This window comes from Elephas maximus, chromosome 6, assembly GCF_024166365.1.
Source record: "Elephas maximus indicus isolate mEleMax1 chromosome 6, mEleMax1 primary haplotype, whole genome shotgun sequence".
Taxonomy (NCBI): domain Eukaryota; kingdom Metazoa; phylum Chordata; class Mammalia; order Proboscidea; family Elephantidae; genus Elephas; species Elephas maximus.
This window is the reverse complement of record NC_064824.1, coordinates 58,768,960-58,789,515: the sequence shown is the minus strand read 5'-3', so window position 1 is coordinate 58,789,515 and position 20,556 is coordinate 58,768,960. Positions and strand designations below refer to the sequence as shown.

General features: G+C 39.5%; 1 protein-coding gene across 5 annotated transcripts in view; it reads right to left on the bottom strand.

Annotated features, from left to right (window-relative positions):
* TANK (TRAF family member associated NFKB activator) overlaps positions 1-20,556 on the bottom strand; it is a 143,222-nt gene that overhangs the window by 50,241 nt on the left and 72,425 nt on the right. For 4 of the 5 annotated variants that reach the window (XR_007517834.1, XM_049887298.1, XM_049887297.1 and 1 more), the window contains exon 2: positions 15,086-15,233. Coding sequence is in view for 4 of the 5 variants with exons in the window: in XM_049887298.1 (XP_049743255.1) it covers positions 15,086-15,184 (99 nt within the window). In the remaining variant the exon portion in view is untranslated. Of the gene's footprint in view, positions 1-12,572; positions 12,649-15,085; positions 15,234-20,556 lie in introns of those variants that run through there. The other variant, XM_049887300.1, reaches the window with a different exon arrangement.

The following is a 20,556-nucleotide window of genomic DNA, read 5'->3' as shown; positions in this document are numbered from 1 at the left end:
GCAAAGCTCCCTTGCTTTTTCTGGATCCTTCAGCTGGCTTGTCATCATCAGACCTCCAGCTCTTAGAACTTGACCCAGAGTACTATAAAAAACCCAAAACCATATCCACTGCTGTTGAGTCAATTCTGACTTATGATGACCCTGTGTGTGTCAGAGTAGAAATGCACTCCTCAGCCTACTGCGATTTGCCCTCTCCATTGCACTCACCTGCTCTCATAAATGTCAATAACCTCCATATAGCCAAATACACCAGATGCTTCTCAGCTGTCACCTTACTAGATCTCTCAGATACCTGGTGCTGTTGACTACTTCATCCTTTTTGAAACTGTCTTTTTTAATGGCTTCTATGATATCATTTTATTTGTTTTCTGCCTCTCAGAAGGGTTTTTAGAAGAATCCTCCTCCTCTATGCCTATCGTTTAAAACACTGGTATTCTCCTGGTTTCCCTCCTCATCCCTCTCAACAACTTATACACTCTAACTGGGAAATTTTATCCACATTCAAGGCTTCAACAAAATCAGCTGTTTCTGTATCTATAATCTCCAATCTGGAACTCTTTCTAGGCTTCCAGATCCATATTTGCTACCGTACATTGGACATTTTCACCTTTATCTCCCACCTGTAACTAAACTCAGTAACTAAAACCTAATTACACATCTTATTTCCCTATTCCTAAATCTATAATCTAAGGAGCCCTGGTGGTGCAGTAGTTCAGCACTTGGCTGCTAAACCAAAGGTCGGCAGTTCAAATCCACCAGTTGCTCCATGGGAGAAAGATGTGGCCATCTGTTTCCATAAATATTACAGCCTTCAAAACGCTATGAGGCAGCTCTACTCTGTCCTGTAGGGTCACTATGAGTCAGAATTGATGGCAATGTGTTAGATTTGGGTTTGGAAATCTCTAACCTCTTCTTCATTCTTAGTTTCTGATATTAGCACCACCATCAATCAAGTCACCCGTTCCAGATATTTGAGTATCATCCTAGAGCCTATGCCATTTCCCTTTACTTACTCAACTCCTCCTAAGCTTGGTCCAATTATTGGCACATGTTAGGCTTATGAACTGAATCCCTTACGCCTCAATGAGTTAGGTGCCTCTTCTGTGTTCACATATATCCTACACAGATTTCTACTGTAGCACTATTATACTGTGGTAACTAGTGATCTTTCTATCTGCCTCATTTACTGGAGTTCCTCAAAGACAAACTACGTTTTGTTTATTTCAGTATTCACTATTCAAAAAACATCATCTATGTGCAGAAACTGAAAAGCAAATCCTTGAAATTCATATAGAATTACAAGGGGTCCCAAATACACAAAATATTGGGGAAAAAAATGGTCACACTTCTTGATTTTAAATCTCTATATAAAGATACAGTATCAAAACAGTGTGGTACTGGTATAAAGATAGACATACAGACCAATGGAAAAAAATGGAGAGCCTAGAAACAAACCCAAACATCTATGCCAAGTGATTTTCGATCAGGGAGCCAAGACCGTTCGATGGAGAAAGAATACTCTCTTAAACACTGGTGCTGGGATAACTAGATACCCATATATGAAAGAATAAAGTTAGATTCTTACCTTAACTACATAAACAAACATTAACTCAAAATGAATCAACAACCTATATATAAGAGCCAAACTATAAAAATCCAAGGGGGATAAATCTTCATGACCGTGGATTTGGTAATGGATTCTTAGATTTGACAACAAAAGTATGAGCAACAACAGAAAAAAACAGATAAATTGGACTTCATAAAAATTAAATATTTTGTGCATCAAAAGACTAACAATAATGTGAAAAGGCAACCTAGAAAATGGGAAAATATTTTCAAATCACATATCTAATAAAGGCTTAATACCCAGAATACATAAAAAACTTTTATAACCAATAACAAAAAAGACCAACAACCCCATTAAAAAATGGGCAAAGGCTGACAGGTAACTCAACATAGAAACCCTGCGGGAGCAGGAGAGCAGTGGGATGAAGACCCCAAATTCTCATAAAAAGACCAGACTTAATGGTCAGACTGGGACCGGAGGAACTCCGGAGGCCATGGACCCCAGATCTTCTGTTACCCCAGGGCAGGAACCATTCCCAAAGCCAACTCTTCAGACAGGGATTGGACTGGAATAGGGGATGGAAAATGAGACTGGTGAAGAACAAGCTTCTTGGATCAAGTAGACACATGAGACTATGTTGGCATCTCCTGTTGGGAGGGGAGATGAGAGGGCAAAGGTGTCCAGAAGCTACCCAAATGTACGCAAGGACAGAGAGGGGAGGGAAGTACTGTGCTATCTCATCAGAGGGAGAGTAATTAGGAGTGTATAGCAAGGTGTATGTAAATTTGTGTATGAGAGACTGACCTGATTTGTAAACTTTCACTTAAAGCACAATTAAAAAAAAAAAAAGGGCAAAGGACCAGGATAGACATTTTTCCAAAGAAGATATCAAATGACCAATAAGTACATGAAAAGATGTACAGTATCAATGGTCATTAAGGTAACTCAAATCAAAACCACAATGAGATAAACTTTATACTTACAAGAATGGCTATAATTAAAAAAACAACAAACAAAAAACAGGAAAGCACAAGGGTTTGCAAGGATGTGAAACAATTGGAACCTTTGTACACTGCTGGTAGAAATGTAAGATGGTGCTGCCACTGTGGAAAACAGCTTGGTGGTTCGTTAGAAAGTAAAATAGAGGAAGCAGGGCCAAGACAGAAGAATACACAGATGCTTCCGGCCAGCCCTCTTACAACAAAGACCTAAAAAAACAAGAGAAACAAGTATATTTATGGCAAGCTAGGAGCCCTGAACATCAAAGGCAAAGTTAGAAAATGAACTGAGCAGCAGGGGGAGGAAGCAATGGTTCAGAAGCGGAGAGGGGTTACTGGACCTGAATCGCCAGGAGCCCTCAGCCATCATTCCCAGGAGCAGCAGTGACAGGCTGATACTTGCAATCAGCCGCAGTTTCCTCAGGGAGAAGCAGCCAGCCACACAGCCTACTCATACCTCCAGAACAAGTGAAGAACAGTGCTCTTGGCAAAAGCTAAGCACTTGTGTATATATTACTGCACCCCCTGGCCCCGAGCTGGCTTCATCATCCCGTTGATTTCCCTGGGCCTCAGATAGGCCCTGTGGAGCGCCTAGAGCCATCCTCCCAGCCTTGGAGAGGGAATAAATTTGCAATTGGGGGAAAAGATAATTTCCCAGCTCCATTAACTGGGGGAGCCAGGACAGAAGTGGCTCCCATCCAGGCATAAACGGTCCATGGACTTTGAGTACCTTTCCCTCCTGCATGGACCTGTGTGGGCCTATTTCAAGAGAAGAGGCCCTTGTTGGCAGGCTACAACTGTTTCAACTGTGCAGTGGAGAGGTGGGTGTTTGATGTTTGACATTGCTTTGCCTATTAAACAGGGCCCTCACCTACCCATATCAGGGGCCTAAGGACTGGTGACACCACTCAGGTCATCCAGCCACCTGCAACAGGGGTCCAAGGATAACTGGTACCTCCCAGTCCTTAACCAAAAACATTTGGTGCCCATGGTCTGTCCGCAAAACCCAGCCACCTGTACACTCTAGGGAACAGACACATGCTTTCCTCAGAGACACTTGAGGGACGATTCTCAGCTCCCTGCCTTGTTCAGAGCGTGACCCCCTGCTGCAACCATATACCGATACCTACACCAATCACCCCTAACCCTCTAAGACTGTAGGACAGAGCCTGTACCACACACCTGATGAGCAGCTACCTGGACACCTGAGCTGAATTCATACAAGAAAAGTGAATGGACTCCTAGACTGATACACCTGATAACAGCTCTAGCCATCCAGGGACAGGACGTCAGAGCTCCAAAGTTGAAAATAATCAAGCTAGCTCACTCAAGCAACCCTTCTGGGCATAGCAAAACAAAACATGGCTAGAAGCTACAATACAGTAAGCAAATATAAAATAAACTAATACAATAACTTATAGATGACGTGGAAAAAATAGTCAATATCAAGTCATATAAAGAAACAGACCATGATTGCCTCAAAAAGCTCTTAAAACAAAGAATCAAGGGACCTTCTAGATGAAATGCTTTCCTGGAATAAAAGGAGGCAGAATAAAAAAGATTAATTTACAGAACCCTTCAAGGCATCAGGAAGGAAATGAGGCAATACACAGAACAAGCCAAGGAACACACAGATAAAGCAGTTGAAGAAATTAAAAAGGTTATTCAAGAGCATAATGAAAAATTTAATTAGCTGGAAAAATCCACAGACACACAGCAATCACAAATTCAGAAGATTAACAATAAAATTACAGAATTAGACAACTCAGTAGAAAGTCAGAGGAGCAGAATTGAGCAAGTGGAATGCAGAATTTGTGAACTTGAAGATAAAGCACTTGACGCTAATATATTTGAAGAAAAACCAGATAAAAGAATTAAAAAAAAATTAAGAAAACTTAAGAATCATGTGGGACTCTATCAAGAGAAATAATCTACGAGTGATTGGAGTACCAGAACAGGGAGGGACAACAGAAAATTCAGAAAGAATTCTTGAAGATTTGTTGGCAGAAAACTTCCTTAATATCGTGAAAGATGAGAAGATATCTACCCAAGATGCTCAGTGAACTCCACATAAGGTAGATTTTAAAACAAAGTCACTAAAACATATTATAATCAAACTTGCCAAAACCAAAGATAAAGAGAGAATTTTAAGAGCAGCTAGAGATAAATGAGAAGTCACCTACAAAGGAGAGTCAATAAGAATAAGTTCAGACTACTGAGCAGAAACCACACAGGCAAGAAGGCAATGGGATGACTTATATAAAAAATTGAAGGAAAAAAATTGCCAGCCAAGAATCATATATCCAGCAAGCCTGTCTCTCAAATATGAAGGTGAAATGAGGACATTTCCAGATAAACAGAAGTTTAGGGAATTCATGAAAACCAAACCAAAAATACAGGAAATACTAAAGGGAGGTCTTTGGTTAGAAAATCAATAATATCAGGTATCATCCCAAGACTAGAACACTGGACAGAGCAATCAGATGTCAACCCAGACAGGGAAATCACAAAAACAAATCAAGATGAAAAAAACGCTCAAAACAGGGAAACAGCAATGTTATTATGAAAAAGAAGACAACATTAAAACAATAAAGAGGGACTAAGAAATGTAGTCACACAATACTCAATACATGGAAGGCCAGCTCAAGTGGACTGGACCAAAAGCAAAGAAGCTTCTGGGATAAACTGAATGTTTCAAAGGTCAGCGGAGCAAGGGCGGGGGTTTGGGGACCATGGTTTAAGGGGACTTCTAAGTCAATTGGCAAAATAATTCTATTATGAAAACATTCTGCATCATGCTTTGAAATGTGGCGCCTGGGGTCTTAAATGCTAACAAGTGGCCATTTAAGATGCATCAATTGATCTCAACCCACCTGGATCAAAGGAGAATGAAGAACACCAAGGTCACACGATACCTATGAGCCCAAGAGACAGAAAAGGTCACATGAACCAGAGACTTACATCATCCTGAGACCAGAAGAACTAGTTGGTGCCCAGCCACAACCGATGACTGCCCTGACAGGGAGCACAACAGAGAACCCCTGAGGGAGCCGGGGATCAGTGGAATGCAGACCCCAAATTCTCACAAAAAAGACCAAACTTAATGGTCTGACTGAGACTAGAGGAATCCCGGCGGTCATGGTCCCCAAACCTTCTGTTGGCACAGGACAGGAACCATTCCCAAAGACAACTCATCAGGCGAGATGCTGACGAAGAGTGAGCTATTTGTATCAGGTGGACACCTGAGACTGTGTTGGCATTTCCTGTCTGGAGTGGGGATGGGAGGGTAGAGAGAGTTGGAAACTGGCAAAATTGTCACGAAAGGAGAGACTGGAACGGCTGACTCATTAGGGGGAGAGCAAGTGGGAGTATGGAGTAAGGTGTATATAAACTTATATGTGACAGACTGACTTGATTTGTAAATGTTCACTTGAAGCTCAATAAAAATTAAAAAAAAAAGAAATGTAGTCACAGATCTTTCACATGGAGAGGAAGACAAGGCAATACAAAGAAATAAAAGTTAGTTTTAAATTTAGAAGTACACGGGTAACCACAAAGGAGAAAAACTGTCCTACACATCAAAATAAAATACAAGAAAAAAATAAATTTTAGCAGGAACAAAATCAACAACAACGAATATGAGGAAAAGACAATATACAAACTACTAAAAAAAAAAAAAAAACTACTCAGCACAAAAAATTAAATGGGAAAAAGAAACTGTCAACAACACACAAGACATCAAAATAATAGCACTAAATTCGTACCTATCCATAATTACGCTGAATGTAAATGGACTAAATGCACCAATAAAGAAACAGAGAATGGCAGAATGGATTAAAAAACACACTCCATCTATATGCTGCCTACAAGAGACACACCTTACTCTTAGAGACACAAGCAAACAAAAACTCAAAGGATGGAAAAAAATATATCAAGCAAACAACAATCAAAAAAGAGCACGAGTGGCAATATTAATTTCTGACAAAACAGACTTTAAAGTTAAATTCACTATAAAGGATAAGGAAGGACACTATATAATGATTAAAGGGACAATATACCAAGAGGATATTACCATATTAAATATTTATGCACCCAATGACAGGGCTGCAAGATACATAAAACAAACTCTATCAGCATTGAAAAGTGAGATAGACAGCTCCACAATAACAGAAGGAGACTTCAACATAACACTTTTGGTGAAAGACAGGACATCCAGAAAGAAGCTCAGTAAAGACATGGAAGATCTAAATGCCACAATCAACCAACTTGGCCTCATAGACATATACAGGACACTCCACCCAAAAGCAGCCAGATATACTTTCTTTTCTAGTGCACATGGAACATTCTCTAGAATAGACCACATATTCGGTCATAAAGCGAGCCTTAGCAGAATCCAAAACACTGAAATATTACAAAGTATCTTCTCTGACCATAAGGCCATAAAAGTAGAAATCAGTAACAGAAAAAGCAGGTAAAAGAAATCAAACACTTGGAAACTGAACAATACCCTGCTCAAAAAAGACTGGATTATAGAAGACATGAAGGATGGAATAAAGAAATTCATAGAATCCAGTGAGAATGAAAACACTTCCTATCAAAACCTTTGGGATACAGTGAAAGCAGTGCTCAATTTATATTAATAAATGCAACATCCAAAAAGAAGAAAGGGCCAAAATCAAAGAATTATCCCTGTAACTTGAACAAATAGCACAAAAGAAACCCTCAGGCACCAGAAGAAAGCAAATAATAAAAATTAGAGCAGAATTAAATGAAATGGAAAACAGAAAAACAATTGAAAGAATTAACAAGGCCAAAAGCTGGTTCTTTGAAAACAACAAAATTGATAAACCATTGGCCAAACTGACAAAAGAAAAACAGGAGAGGAAGCAAATAACCCGAATAAGAAATAAGATGGGTGATATTATAACAGACCCAACTGAAATTAAAAGAATCATATCAGATTACCATAAAAAATTGTACTCTAACAAATTTGAAAACCTACAAGAAACGGGTGAGTTCCTAGAAACACACTACCTACCTAAACTAACACAGAGGTAACAACTAAATAGACCTGTAACAAAAGAAGAGATTGAAAAGGTAATCAAAAAACTCCCAACAAAAAAAAAAAACCCTGGCCCAGACGGCTTCATTGCAGAGTTCTACCAAACTTTCAGAGAAGAGTTAACACCACTACTACTAAAGGTATTTCAGAGCATAGAAAAGGATGGAATACTCCCAAACTCATTCTATAAAGCCAGCATATCCCTGATACCAAAACCAGGTAAAGACACCACAAAAAAAGAAAACTACAGACCTATATCCCTCATGAACTTAGATGCAAAAATCCACAACAAAATTCTAGCCAATAGAATTCTACAACATATCAAAAAAATAATTCACAATGACCAAGTGGGATTCATACCAGGTATACAGGGATGGTTCAACATTAGAAAAACAATTAATGTAATCCATCATATAAATAAAACAAAAGATAAGAATCACATGATTTTACCAATTGACGCAGAAAAGGCATTTGACAAAGTTCAACACCCATTCATGATAAAAACTCTCAGCGAACTAGGAATAGAAGGAAAATTCCTCAACACAATATAAGGGCGTTTATCCAAAGCCAACAACCAACATCATCCTAAATGGAGAGGGTCTGAAAGCATTCCCGTTGAGATCAGGAACCAGACAAGGATGCCCTTTATCACCACTCTTATTCAACATTGTGTTGGAGGTCCTAGCCAGAGCAATTAGGCTAGATAAAGAAATAAAGGGCAACCCGACTGGTAAGGAAGGAGTAAAAGTATCTCCATTTGCAGATGACATGATCTTATACACAGAAAACCCTAAAGAATCCTCAAGAAAACTACTGAATCTAATAGAAGAGTTCAGCAGAGTATCAGGATACAAGATAAACATACAAAAATCAGTTGGAGTCCTGTACACCAACAAAAAGAACATCGAAGAGGAAATCATGAAATCAATACCATTTACAGTAGCCCACAAGAAGATAAAATACTTAGGAATAAATCTCACCAGAGATGTAAAAGACCTATACAAAGTACAAGACACTACTGCAAGAAACCAAAAGAGATGTACATAAGTGGAAAAACATGCCTTGCTCATGGATACGAAGACTTAACATTGTAAAAATGTCTATTCTACCAAAAGCCATCTATAGATACAATGCAATTCTGATCCAAATTCCAATGACATTTTTTAATGAGATGGAGAAACAAATTATCAACTTCATGTCGAAGGGAAAGAGGCCCCGGGTAAGTAAAGCATTACTGAAAAAGAAGAACAAAGTGGGAGGCTTCACTCTATCTGATTTTAGAACCTACTATGACTTGGAATCAACTCGACGGCACTGTGTTTGTTTTTTGTTTTGTTTATACCACCACAGTAGTCAAAACAGCCTGGTACTGGTACGGCAACAGATACGTAGACCCATGGAACAGAACTGAGAATCCAGACATAAATCCATCTACATATGGGCAGTCAGTTGATATTTGACAAAGGCCCAAAGTCCTTTAATTGGGGAAAAGACAGTCTCTTTAAAAAATGGTGTTGGCATAACTGGATATCCACCTGCAAAAATATGAAACAAGATCCATTCCTCACACCATGCACAAAAACCAACTCAAAATGGATCAAAGACCTAAGTATAAAATCTAAAAGAATAAAAACCATGGAAGAAAAAATAGGGACAATGCTAGGAGCCCTAATACATGGCATAAACAGCATACAAAACATTACTAACAGTGCAGAAGAAATACTAGATAACTGGGAGCTCCTAAGAATTAAACGCCTATGCTCATCCAAGAAACCCTGGTGGTATAGTGGTTAAGTACTACGGCTGCTAACCAAAAAAAGGTTGGCAGCTCAAATCCACCAGGCGCTCCTCGGAAACTCTGTGGGGCAGTTCTACTCTGTCCTACGGGGTTGCTATGAGTCGGAATTGACTTGACGGCAACAGGTATGCTCATCCAAAGACTTCACCAAAAAAGTAAAAAGATTACATACAAACTGGGAAAAAGTTTTTAGCTATGACATTTCCGATCAGCACCTGATCTCTAAAATCTACATGATACTGCAAAAACTCAATTTCAAAAAGACAACCCAATTAAAAAATGGGCAAAAGATAGGAACAGACACTTCACTAAAGAAGACATTCAGGTAGCTAACAGGTACAGGAGGAAATGCTCAGGTCATTAGCCATTAAAGAAATGCAAATCAAAACTACAAAGAGATTCCATCTCACTCCAACGAGGCTGGCATTAATCCAAAAAACACAAAGGTTTAGAGAGACTGAAACATTTATATACTGCTGGTGGGAGTGTAAAATGGTACAACCACTTTGGAAATCGATTTGGCACCTCCTTAAAAAGCTAGAAATAGACCTACCATATGATCCAGCGATCCCACTCCTTGGAATATATCCTAGAGAAATAAGAGCCTTTACATGAACAGATATATGCACACCCATGTTCACTGCAGCACTGTTTACAATAGCAAAAAGATGGAAGCAACCAAGGTGCCCATCAACAGATGAATGGATAAATAAATTATGGTATATTCACACAACAGAATACTACGCATCGATAAAGAACGGTGTCTGTGAAACATTTCATAACATGGAGGAATCTGGAAGGCATTATGCTGAGTGAAATTAGTTACAAAAAGACAAATATTGAATAAGATCACTAGTATAAGAGCTCAAGAAATAGTTTAAACAGAGAAGAAAATACTCTTTGAAGGTTATGAGAGGGGGGAGGGAGGAAGGCAGGGAGAGAGTATTCACTAATTAGATAGTAGAAAGGAACTACTTTAGGTGAAGGAAAAGACAACACACAATACAGGAGAGGTCAGCACAACTGGACTAAACCAAAAGCAAAGAAGTTTCCTGAATAAACTAAATGCTTCGAAGGCCAGCATAGCAGGGGTGGGGGTTTGGGGACCATGGTTTCAGAGGACATCTAAGTCAACTGGCATAATAAAATCTATTAAGAACATTCTGCATCCTACTTTGGAGAGTGGCATCTGGGGTCTTAAACACTAGCAAGCAGCCATCTAAGATGCATCAATTGGTCTCAACCCACCTGCAGCAAAGCAGAATGAAGAACACCAAGGACACAAGGTAATTATGAGCCCAAGAGACAGAAAGGGCCACATAAACCAGAGATTACATCAGACTGAGACCAGAAGAACTAGATGGTACCCGGCTACAACCGATGATTTTCCTGACAGGGAACACAACAGAGAATCCCTGAGGGAGCGGGGGAGCAGTAGGATGCAGACCCCAAATTCTCATAAAAAGACCAGACTTAATGGTCTGACTGAGATTAGAAGGACCCCAGTGGTCATGCCCCCCGACCTTCTGTTTGCCCAAGACAGGAACCATTCCCAAAGCCAACTCTTTAGACAGGGATTGGACTGGACAATGGGACAGAAAAAGATGCTGGTGAAGAATGAGCTTCTTGGATCAAATAGACACTTGAGACTATGTTGGCATCTCGTATCTGGAGGGGAGATGAAAGGACAGAGGCGGCCAGAAGCTGGTGGAATGGACACGAAAAGAGACAGTGGAGAAATAGAGGGCTGTCTCATTAGGGGGAGAGCAATTAGGAGTATATAGCAAGGTATATATAAATGTTTATATGAGAAACTGACTTGATTTGTAAACTTCCACTTAAAGCGCGATAAAAATTAAAAAAAAAAAAAAAAAAGTTAAATAGACTAAACACACGACCAAGCAATTCTACTCCTAGGCGCATACCCAAGAGAAAGAAAAATATATGTCAACACATAAACTTGTTCATGAATGTTTATAAGTATTATCCTAGCAGCAAAAGGCAGGAACAACCCAAAATCTATCAATGGATGAACAGATAAACAAACTGTGATATATACATAAAATGGAATATTATCCAGCCATAAGGAGCTTTGAAGTTCTGATACACGCTACAACATGGATGAACCTTGAAAACACGCTAAGTGAAAGAAGCCAGACAAAAATGTCACATATTGTATGATTCCTTTTATGTGATATATCCAGAACAGGCAAATCCACAGAGAGAGAAAGTAGACCAGTGGTTCTCAGAGAGTGGGGCGTGCAGGAAGATGGGGAATGATTGCTTAATGGTATGGAGTGTTTTTCAGGGTGATGAAAAAGTTTTGAAAGTAGAGAGAGGTAGTGGTTGCACTGCATTATGAATACACTGAATATCACTGAACCATATGCTTTAAAATGGTTAATTGTATGTTTACCTTAAAAAAAAAAAACCCTCATGAAGGGCCCAGTATATAGTAAACACTCAATAAATATTTCTCAAATAAATATATTTTGAGCTTAATATATAAGAATATATGGTATTCATTTATTTTTCTTCTGCCATTCCTGAGTACCTGAAAGACTACCACTTTAAAAAACACATATTCGAAAAATATTTCCCTTTCCTTTTCTTTGGGAAAACTTGTGATATAATCAAAGGCTTATCTCATGGCAGGTTTTTTTCTTTCAGTTGCCACAGAGCCGACTCTGACTCATGGCAATCCCATGTGTGTCAAGTTAGAACTGTGCTTCATAGGGATTTCAATGGCTGATTTTTCAGAAGCAGATCACCAGGCCTTTCTTCAGAGACAACTCTGGGTAAACTCAAACCTCCAACCTTTCAGTTAGGAGCTGAGCACATCAACCATTTACACCACCCAGGGATGTTCCATGGCAGATAAAGAGTTAAATTAGAAGCATCTTCATTTGCTTACCACTGATTAATGAAGGAAGATGAGTCAGACAAATTTCCTGTCTACATTAACCTAAGAATATCTCAATACTCCTCTTCCTTAATTGTGTTTCCTAACTTTCCCAGCACAGTATTAAGGAAAAAAAAAAAAAGCCTGTTGCCTCGAGCCAATTCCGACACAAAGCGACCGTATAGGACACAGTAGAACTCCCCATAGGGTTTCCAAGAAGCGGCTGATGGATTTGAACTGCTGACCTTTTGGTTAGCGGCCATAGCTCTTAACCACTGCACCACCAGCATAGTACAGCATTGTCGAAGTGTCTTAATAAACCTAATAGAAAAATAAGAAATACCAAAGCTGTTTTTGTTTTTAACAGAAGTTATTATGTCTTAAACCTGAACTGGAAAGGAAAAGAAATCCAAATTATAAACTTTATGTCAATAATTTTAAAAAGCTCCCCATCATATCACGCTCCTGTTTCTCCTTTTCACCCCTAATGGAGACTTTAAAGCCCGTGAGTGAGTGCTGTCTACCTACATAACTGGGATTGCCTGTAAAACAACAGGAGAATCACAAGAAATAATAGTGGTTTCTGAGGTATGCAGAGAGATATATGATAGCTAAAAAAAATTTTTTTTTTTTAGTGTTATACCAGATATATTAGTCAAAAAGAAGGAAGGAAATTGTTTCCTCTATATAATATTTATAGAAGAAACTAAAAACCGTATGGCTAGCGTATTTCCTAGATTTCAGAATTTCATAGCGATGTAGTTTTTTTTAATTGGGGTACTATGGATTGAGTTGTATCCCCTCAAAAATGTATATTATCTTGGCTGAGCCATGATTCCCAGCATTATATGATTGTCCACCATTTTGCATCTGATGTGACTTTCCTGTGTGTTGTAAATCCTAACCTCTGTAACGTTAATGAGGCAGGATTAGAGACAGTTATGTTAACGAGGCAGGACTCAATCTACAAGATTAGATTATACCTTCAGTCAATCTCTTTTGAGCTATAAAAGAGAGAAGTGAGCAGAGAGACAGGGAGACCTCATACTACCAAGAAAGTAGTGCCAGGAGCAGAGTGCATCCTTTGGACCTGGGGTCCCTGTGCTGAGATGTTCCTAGACCAGAGGAAGACTGATGACAATGACATTTCTCCAGAGTTGACAAAGAAAGCCCTCCCCTGGAGCTGGTGCTCTGAATTTGAACTTCTAGCCTCCTAAACTGTGAGGGAATAAAGTTGTTTGTTAAAGCCATCCGCTTATGGTATTTCTGTTATAGTAGCACCAGAGAACTAAGACATGGGGTAACCAACATAAAGTCCCCACTTTTAACTGTCTGTACAGGAATGAGTTAACAAAGCAGGCCTTAGGCTGCTATCTTTAGGAAGACATGTTTGCAAGGTTGGCTCTTGGCTGCCATCTCCTAAGTGATAAAGTTGTTATGCCATGCCAGCATCCTTCGGCTGTACAATAAGATTTATGGTAAATACCTACTTTCCTTTTGAGTCTGGAATTTTGGTTGACAGAGGGTGCCTACGTGACCAGCCCTCAATGAAAACCCTGGACTCTGAGTCTCAAATGGACTTCCCTGGATAGGCACACTGCATACCTGTAACTGAATTTTTTGAGGGGAGGTATAATCCTTCACAGGAGGAACAGAACATAGGAAGCCTGCACATGGATTCCTCCAGACTCTGCCTGAGGTCTTTTACCATTAATGACCTGGCTGTGCATCCTTACTGTGTCACTATAATCTCACCCACGAACAGAACAACTCTACACTGAGTATGGGGAGTCCTCCTGCAAACTCTGGAACATGTGGGTGGTCTTGGGAATCTCTGAAACACTGCCAAGTAATGATATTAAACGAGTATACCAAAAACCCTATCAATATTTCATAAAAGGCCATTTTAATAAAATTCTGCTCTTTATTCTGGTATTGTGGAAATATAGTATCAGCATCAAGGATACAATTTTCAATTGAACAAATCTCACATTATGAAAAGTTCATTACATTATCCTTATTTTTCTCATTTCACTGCAGATCAGTGAAAACTTCATCATACAATATGGAATAGTAACAGACATATGCTTGGGAACTACTAGCCTAAGAAATTTTTATCTGGACATGCCTTTCCTACAACTTACTTTCTTTTGAAACTTCAAAGTACTAAACAAAAATGTTATGTATACGGGGATAATTTTTAAAAGCTGAGACTTTTAATAAGTCATTAAAGATTTCGCTGGAATAGTCTACTTATTTTTAACTGTCACAGTACAAAAAAAAAAAAAAAGAAGGCTATTATACAATAACACACTTAGTTCCAGGATATCTTAGGATTTTGTAGTCTTCCTGCCAGCCAAATAATAATGTTAAAAAATAAAACAAAAATCAAAAAAGCCCTGAACAAATAAACTAGCTGAGACAGTGATACTTCTTTCAGTTTGTCAAAAACTGTTTTTTACATTTATTTCATTTTTATACACAAAGTAAGCCCTGATATTCTGAAATTATTTATGGAATACAACATTCTTCATCTTTCCTAAACACAAGTGCTTTAAAATGAACCCATCAACTCTTCTGACAGATCACAATGTTTTTAAAAAAGACATCAAATAAAAACCTCAAATTTCACACATTAACATACCTTTGTATTTCAGTTCTTCAAGGCAGTTTCTAACAATACAAAATTTTGGCTTATAAAAAACTCAAATTCCACTGACCACCATAAAGCACAACTTTTAAAGTCAGAATCACAAACCTTTTGCTGTAGTTCTTTTACTGCAGAATCTCTATCCATGCATGCCTGTCGGAAGGCTTCATAAGCTTTATTGAGTTGTTCGCCAATGTTTTTATCCATTCCTCTGTGTCCTGTAGCATCACTATAAAGGATGGAGTATATGACAGGTCTGGAAAATAACCAGAACAATTTAGACAGCTATTCAGTTATATAAACCTCATTTGAAGAACACACTTTAAGACAGGTGGCGTAGTGGTTAAGTGCTATGGCTGCTAACCAAAAAGTCGGCAGTTCGAATCCACCAGGCACTCCTTTGGAAACTCTATGAGGCAGTTCTACTGTGCCGTGTAAGGTTGCTATGAGTTGGAATCAACTCAATGGCAATGGGATTGGTTTTTTGTCTTTTTTAATAAAGTTCCTCATTGGCACAAATGGTCTGCACTTGACTACTAACCTAAAGGTTGGCGGTTTGAACCTACCAGGTGGCGCTGCGAAAGACCTGGCAATTTGCTTCCGTTAAGATTACAGCCAAGAAAACCCTACGGAGCAGTTCTATTCTATAATGCATGAGTTGGAACTAACTCGACAGCAATGTTTTGTTTTGTTTTTTCTCCTCAAATAAAGGTTTACCATTAACATTATAAACCTTTAGATTTGTATGGGAATAAAAGTCTCATCTAAAATCCTGACCAAAAATATTACAAAACCTTAACTTCTACAAATTGTTTTTAACATTCTTCACAAATGTGTAAGGAGCAAGTGGTATTTCAGTTCATAAAGATGCTACTTTGAAAACAGTAATCTATAAATGCAACCTAAAAACAGAGAAATATAAAAAGCCGTTTTATACAACAGGACTAACAATGTGGGAAGGGATTTCTTTTTACTAAGCGGACAGTTACTCCCACTTACAAGGTGAATTCTTGCTACACTGAATTTATAGCAAAATTAAATAGATAATAAATGTTTGTGGATGAAGTTCACACTGTTGTTATCACAGAGCAATTAAAATGTGTGAAAATGCTCTTATTTTAGCACAAAATCTAGGGAGTGCTGTTGTTGGATTGTACATGAAAAAAGAAAAATCACATCCCTTCAGTCCTTCCCCTACTCCCTATTACTTTTCCAACCTCCCTGCTGTTTCTGAACTACACGTACTTTGCTCGGTGAAGTTAATTTGGTTTTATCATCTCAGTTTGCATAACATCTCTAACCACATTCTTTGGCTCTGAGCAGAGGGCCATCTAATGACTCTGATTCTTCCTCTCCAACTGTAAAAACCACAACGCAGAGCCTTTCTCTTCATCCGCTAAAAGCCACAGAGTAGACAAAGTTCTCTTGATCAGGCATCTCCTTTTTAGGAAGTACAAACTATTTCACTTCTTTGGAAATCCCTTATAACTCAGTCCGTATCTGTCACAACATCTTCCGTTTTATCTTTGGTTTTTTAAATTGAATATATAATTCACATAATGTAAAAATTCATCATTTTGAAGTGTGTACTTCAATGGTTTTTAGTATATTTATCACGTTGCATAAATCATCACCACTATCTAATTTCAGAACATTTCCAGCCCTATTACCAATCCCATACTTACTAGCAGTTAGTCCCAATTCTTTCCCCTGCCCACTCCTGTGGCAACCACTAATCTGTTTTCCATCTCCATGGATTTGCCTATTCTGAACATTTCATATAACTGGAGGCATAACATGTAGCCTTTTATGTCTGGTTCTTTCACTTAGCATGATGTTTTTGAGGTTCACCTATGTTGTAGTCCATGAAACAGTATTTCATTTCTTCTACTGGCTGAGAAGTATTCCATTTTACGTATGTACAACTTGGTTATCTATTCCTCTTGATGGACATTAGGGTTGTTTCCATGTTTTGGCTATTATTAATGATATTGCTATGAACATTCACGTATACACTTCTGTATAAACAAAATTTTCATTTGTTTCAGGTATATACCGAGGAGTGGAAATCCTAAAAGTGGAATTCTTAGGTCAGGTAGTCATTCTATGTTTAATTTTTTGAGGAACTGTGAAATTGTTTTCTACAGTGGCTGTACCATTTTACATTTCACCAGCAATGTACAAGGGTTTCAATTTCTCTACATCCTCGTCAACACTTGTTACTGTCCATTAAAAAAATTACAATATCAAAGTGGGTGTGATTTTCATTTTTCTAACTGAGCATCTTTTTATGTGCTTATTGGACATTTGTGTATCTTCTTTGAAGAAATGTCTATTCAAATCCTTTGTCTACTTTTTAATTGGGTTATTTGTCTTTTTATTGTTGAGTTGTAAGAGTTCTTTATGTATTCTGATACTAGAGCCTTATCAAACATATGATCTGCAAATTTTTTTTTCCACTCTGGATTGTCTTTTCACTTTCTTGACTGGGTCCATCGACACAGAAAAGTGTTTAATTTTAAAGTCCAATTTATCTATCTTTCATTGCTTATGCTTTTAGTGTCATATTTAAGAAACCACTGACTAAACCAAGGTTACACAGATTTTCACCTATGCATTCTTTGAAGAGTTATAATTTTAGCCCTTACATTTAGGCCTTTGATTCATTTTGAGTTAATTCTTGTATATGGTGTGAGGTAGGGGTCCAGATTCATTCTTCTGCATTTGGATTTCCATTTGTCCAAACACCATTTGTTGAAAAGGCTATTCTTTTCCCAGTAAATGGCCTTGGCAACCTTGCTGAAAACCAACTAACCATAAATCACATCATTCTTTTAAATATCAGTTCCTACTGAGTAGACTCTGACTCATGGTGACTCTGTGTGTGTCAGAGTAGAAAGAACTGTGTTCCATAAGATTTTCAATGGCTGATTTCTTTAAAGTACACTGCCAGGCCTTTCTTTTGGGCACTCTGGGTGAACCTCAACCACCAACCTTTCACTTAACAGCGAAGCACATTAACTGTTTGCACTGCCCTGTTTGCCTTCTAGTCCTTGCCCCTGGGCTGGTGTGCCCGTTTAGTCTCATTTTGTTTTATGGGTCTGTCTAATCTTTGGCTAAAGGGTGAACTCAGGAGTGACTTCATTATTGAGCTAAAAGGGTATCCAGGGGCTATACTGTCAGGGTTTCTCCAGTCTCTGTCAGGCCAGTAAGTCTGGTCTTCTTTTGCAAATTAGAATTTTGTCCTACATTTTTCTCCAGCTCTGTCCAGGACCCTCTATTGTGATCCCTGTCAGAGCAGTCAGTGGTGGTAGCTGGGTACCATCTAGTTGTGCTGGACTCAGTCTGGTAGTTGTGGTCTATTAGTCCTTTGGACTAATCTTTCCCTTGTGTCTTTGGTTTTCTTTATTCTTTCCTGCTCCTGACGGAGAACAGTGGAGAATCTTAAGATGGCTGCTCATAAGCTTTTAAGGCCCCAGACACTACTCACCAAAGTAGAATGTAGAACATTTTCTTTATAAACTACGTTATGCCAACTGAGCTAGATGTTCCCCAAGACCATGGTCCCCTTAGCTCTCGGCCCAGTAATCTGGTCCCTCGGGGAGTTTGGTTTCGGGTTATGGAGCTTCCGTGACCTTGCCTTGTACAGGTCGTACTGGCTTCCCCAGTATTGTGTACTGTCTTACCCTTCACCGAAGTTACCACTTATCTATTGTCTATTTAGTGTTTAAAAAGATGTTTTTTAGTGTCACATAATATCCATTCGTCATTAAGACAGGTCAGGATTGTTCATCTTGATCTTCTGATAATGACAACACTGCAAACCTGAGACAATTCTTAAGTATAACAATGATGTATGCTATAGAAAGGGCTGATTAGGTCAGTGCTTTATCCATGATACTTGAAAAATAAGTAGGGATTGAAATGAAATACAGGGCAAGTCTCATGGCCTCTCTGTACTTCAATTTTCTTTGTGTTTGAAATGAAAGGGTTGGATGATATAGACTCTAAGATCCACTTCAACTTTATGATTACATAGCATTGCCAAGGACTCCAATCAATCTTGCAGTACAAGTTTTTCATTTTAAGATAATAAACACAATCCTAAGTCATTTCCCAGGCTTAATAAAAAAAAGTCAAGGTATTTACACAGTGTCATTACTTTCTGAAGAACTAAAGGAGTGGTAATTCTTCAGGCATCCTATTTGGGAATTTAGTTACTACTGCAACCTGATAGACGGAAAAGATAAAGTCCTGTTAGGATAATTAACTTTGCCAAGATCTCTGCCTAATCATACACACCATGGAAACATAAGCAATGAGCTTTAATCCAAAGTGTTACTTTGAGTACTTCATTGATCCAGACACTCTCTCATTTAAAAAAGGACTTAGGGCCACTTAAAAATACATGAGAGATTAAAAATAAGTATGCAAGGAGGGAACAAAGGAACAATATGGGTAAGGGTAGGTTGCTATAGGTACCTATAGGGAGTATAACATACTAATGCAGAAATTAAAGGTATTAAGTAGTCAAGTAGCTAGGGTATCTATCAATGTCTTAAAAAGCTGCAGACAGAGGGGCGGAGCCAAGATGGCGGACTAGGCAGACGTTACCTCGGATCCCTCTTACAACAAAGACACGGAAAAACAAGTGAATCGATCACATACATAACAATCTACGAACCCTGAACAACAAACACAGATTTAGAGACGGAGAACGAACTAATACGGGGAAGCAGCGATTGTTTCCAGAGCCTGGAGCCAGCGTACCAGTCAGGTACGGCACAAGCACAGAGACCTGCTCCACCCCCCTGAACTAACCCCGGGAGGGGGACCAGCCGGTTCCACGGGCGGCGTGGGACGCAGCCGGTAGGAGAAGTCCCCGGGAGGCAGTGACTGATCTTGGAGCAGAAAGAGCAGCATCCGAGCCGGGGAACCGTCCCGCAGGGATTTGGACTGCACGCAGGTACGCCATAAACACGGAGAGTTGCTCCACCCCCTGAACTAACCCCGGGAAGGGGACCAGCCGGGTCGCGCGGGCGGCGTGGGACGCAGCCGGTAGGAGAAGTCCCCGGGAGGCAGCGACTGGTATTGGAGTGGGGAGAACAGCGTTCCAGCCAGGACACTCGGTCGCGGCACAAGCACAGGGAGCTACTCCACCCATCTGAACTAACCCCGGGAGGGGGCCCACCTAGTTCACGGGGGCGGCACGGCCACGCGGCTGGAGAGACAAGAAGTCCCCGGGAGGCAGCGACTGATTTTGGAGTTGAGAGTGCACCGTCCCAGTAGGGGAGCCTTGACGCTGGGCGTGGGGCTGGAAGCGGAGGATCTGACCGTGACTCCAGCGGGCCAGACCCCCTGGGGGCAATCTCCACACAGCCAGCACACATAGGCGACGCGCCCGCGGGAATCTCAGATATAACAGTCATTCCAAGCAAGACAAGCAACTCTGGCTATATTCTGAGGTGCTACTCTCCTATCTCTCTGTTCCCTCCCCCACCCTTCCCAGGCGGCTTCATTAACATCTGAATAGCCTGAGCCAAAGGGAGAACTCTGATAGGGATCTGACTGCAGTTTTT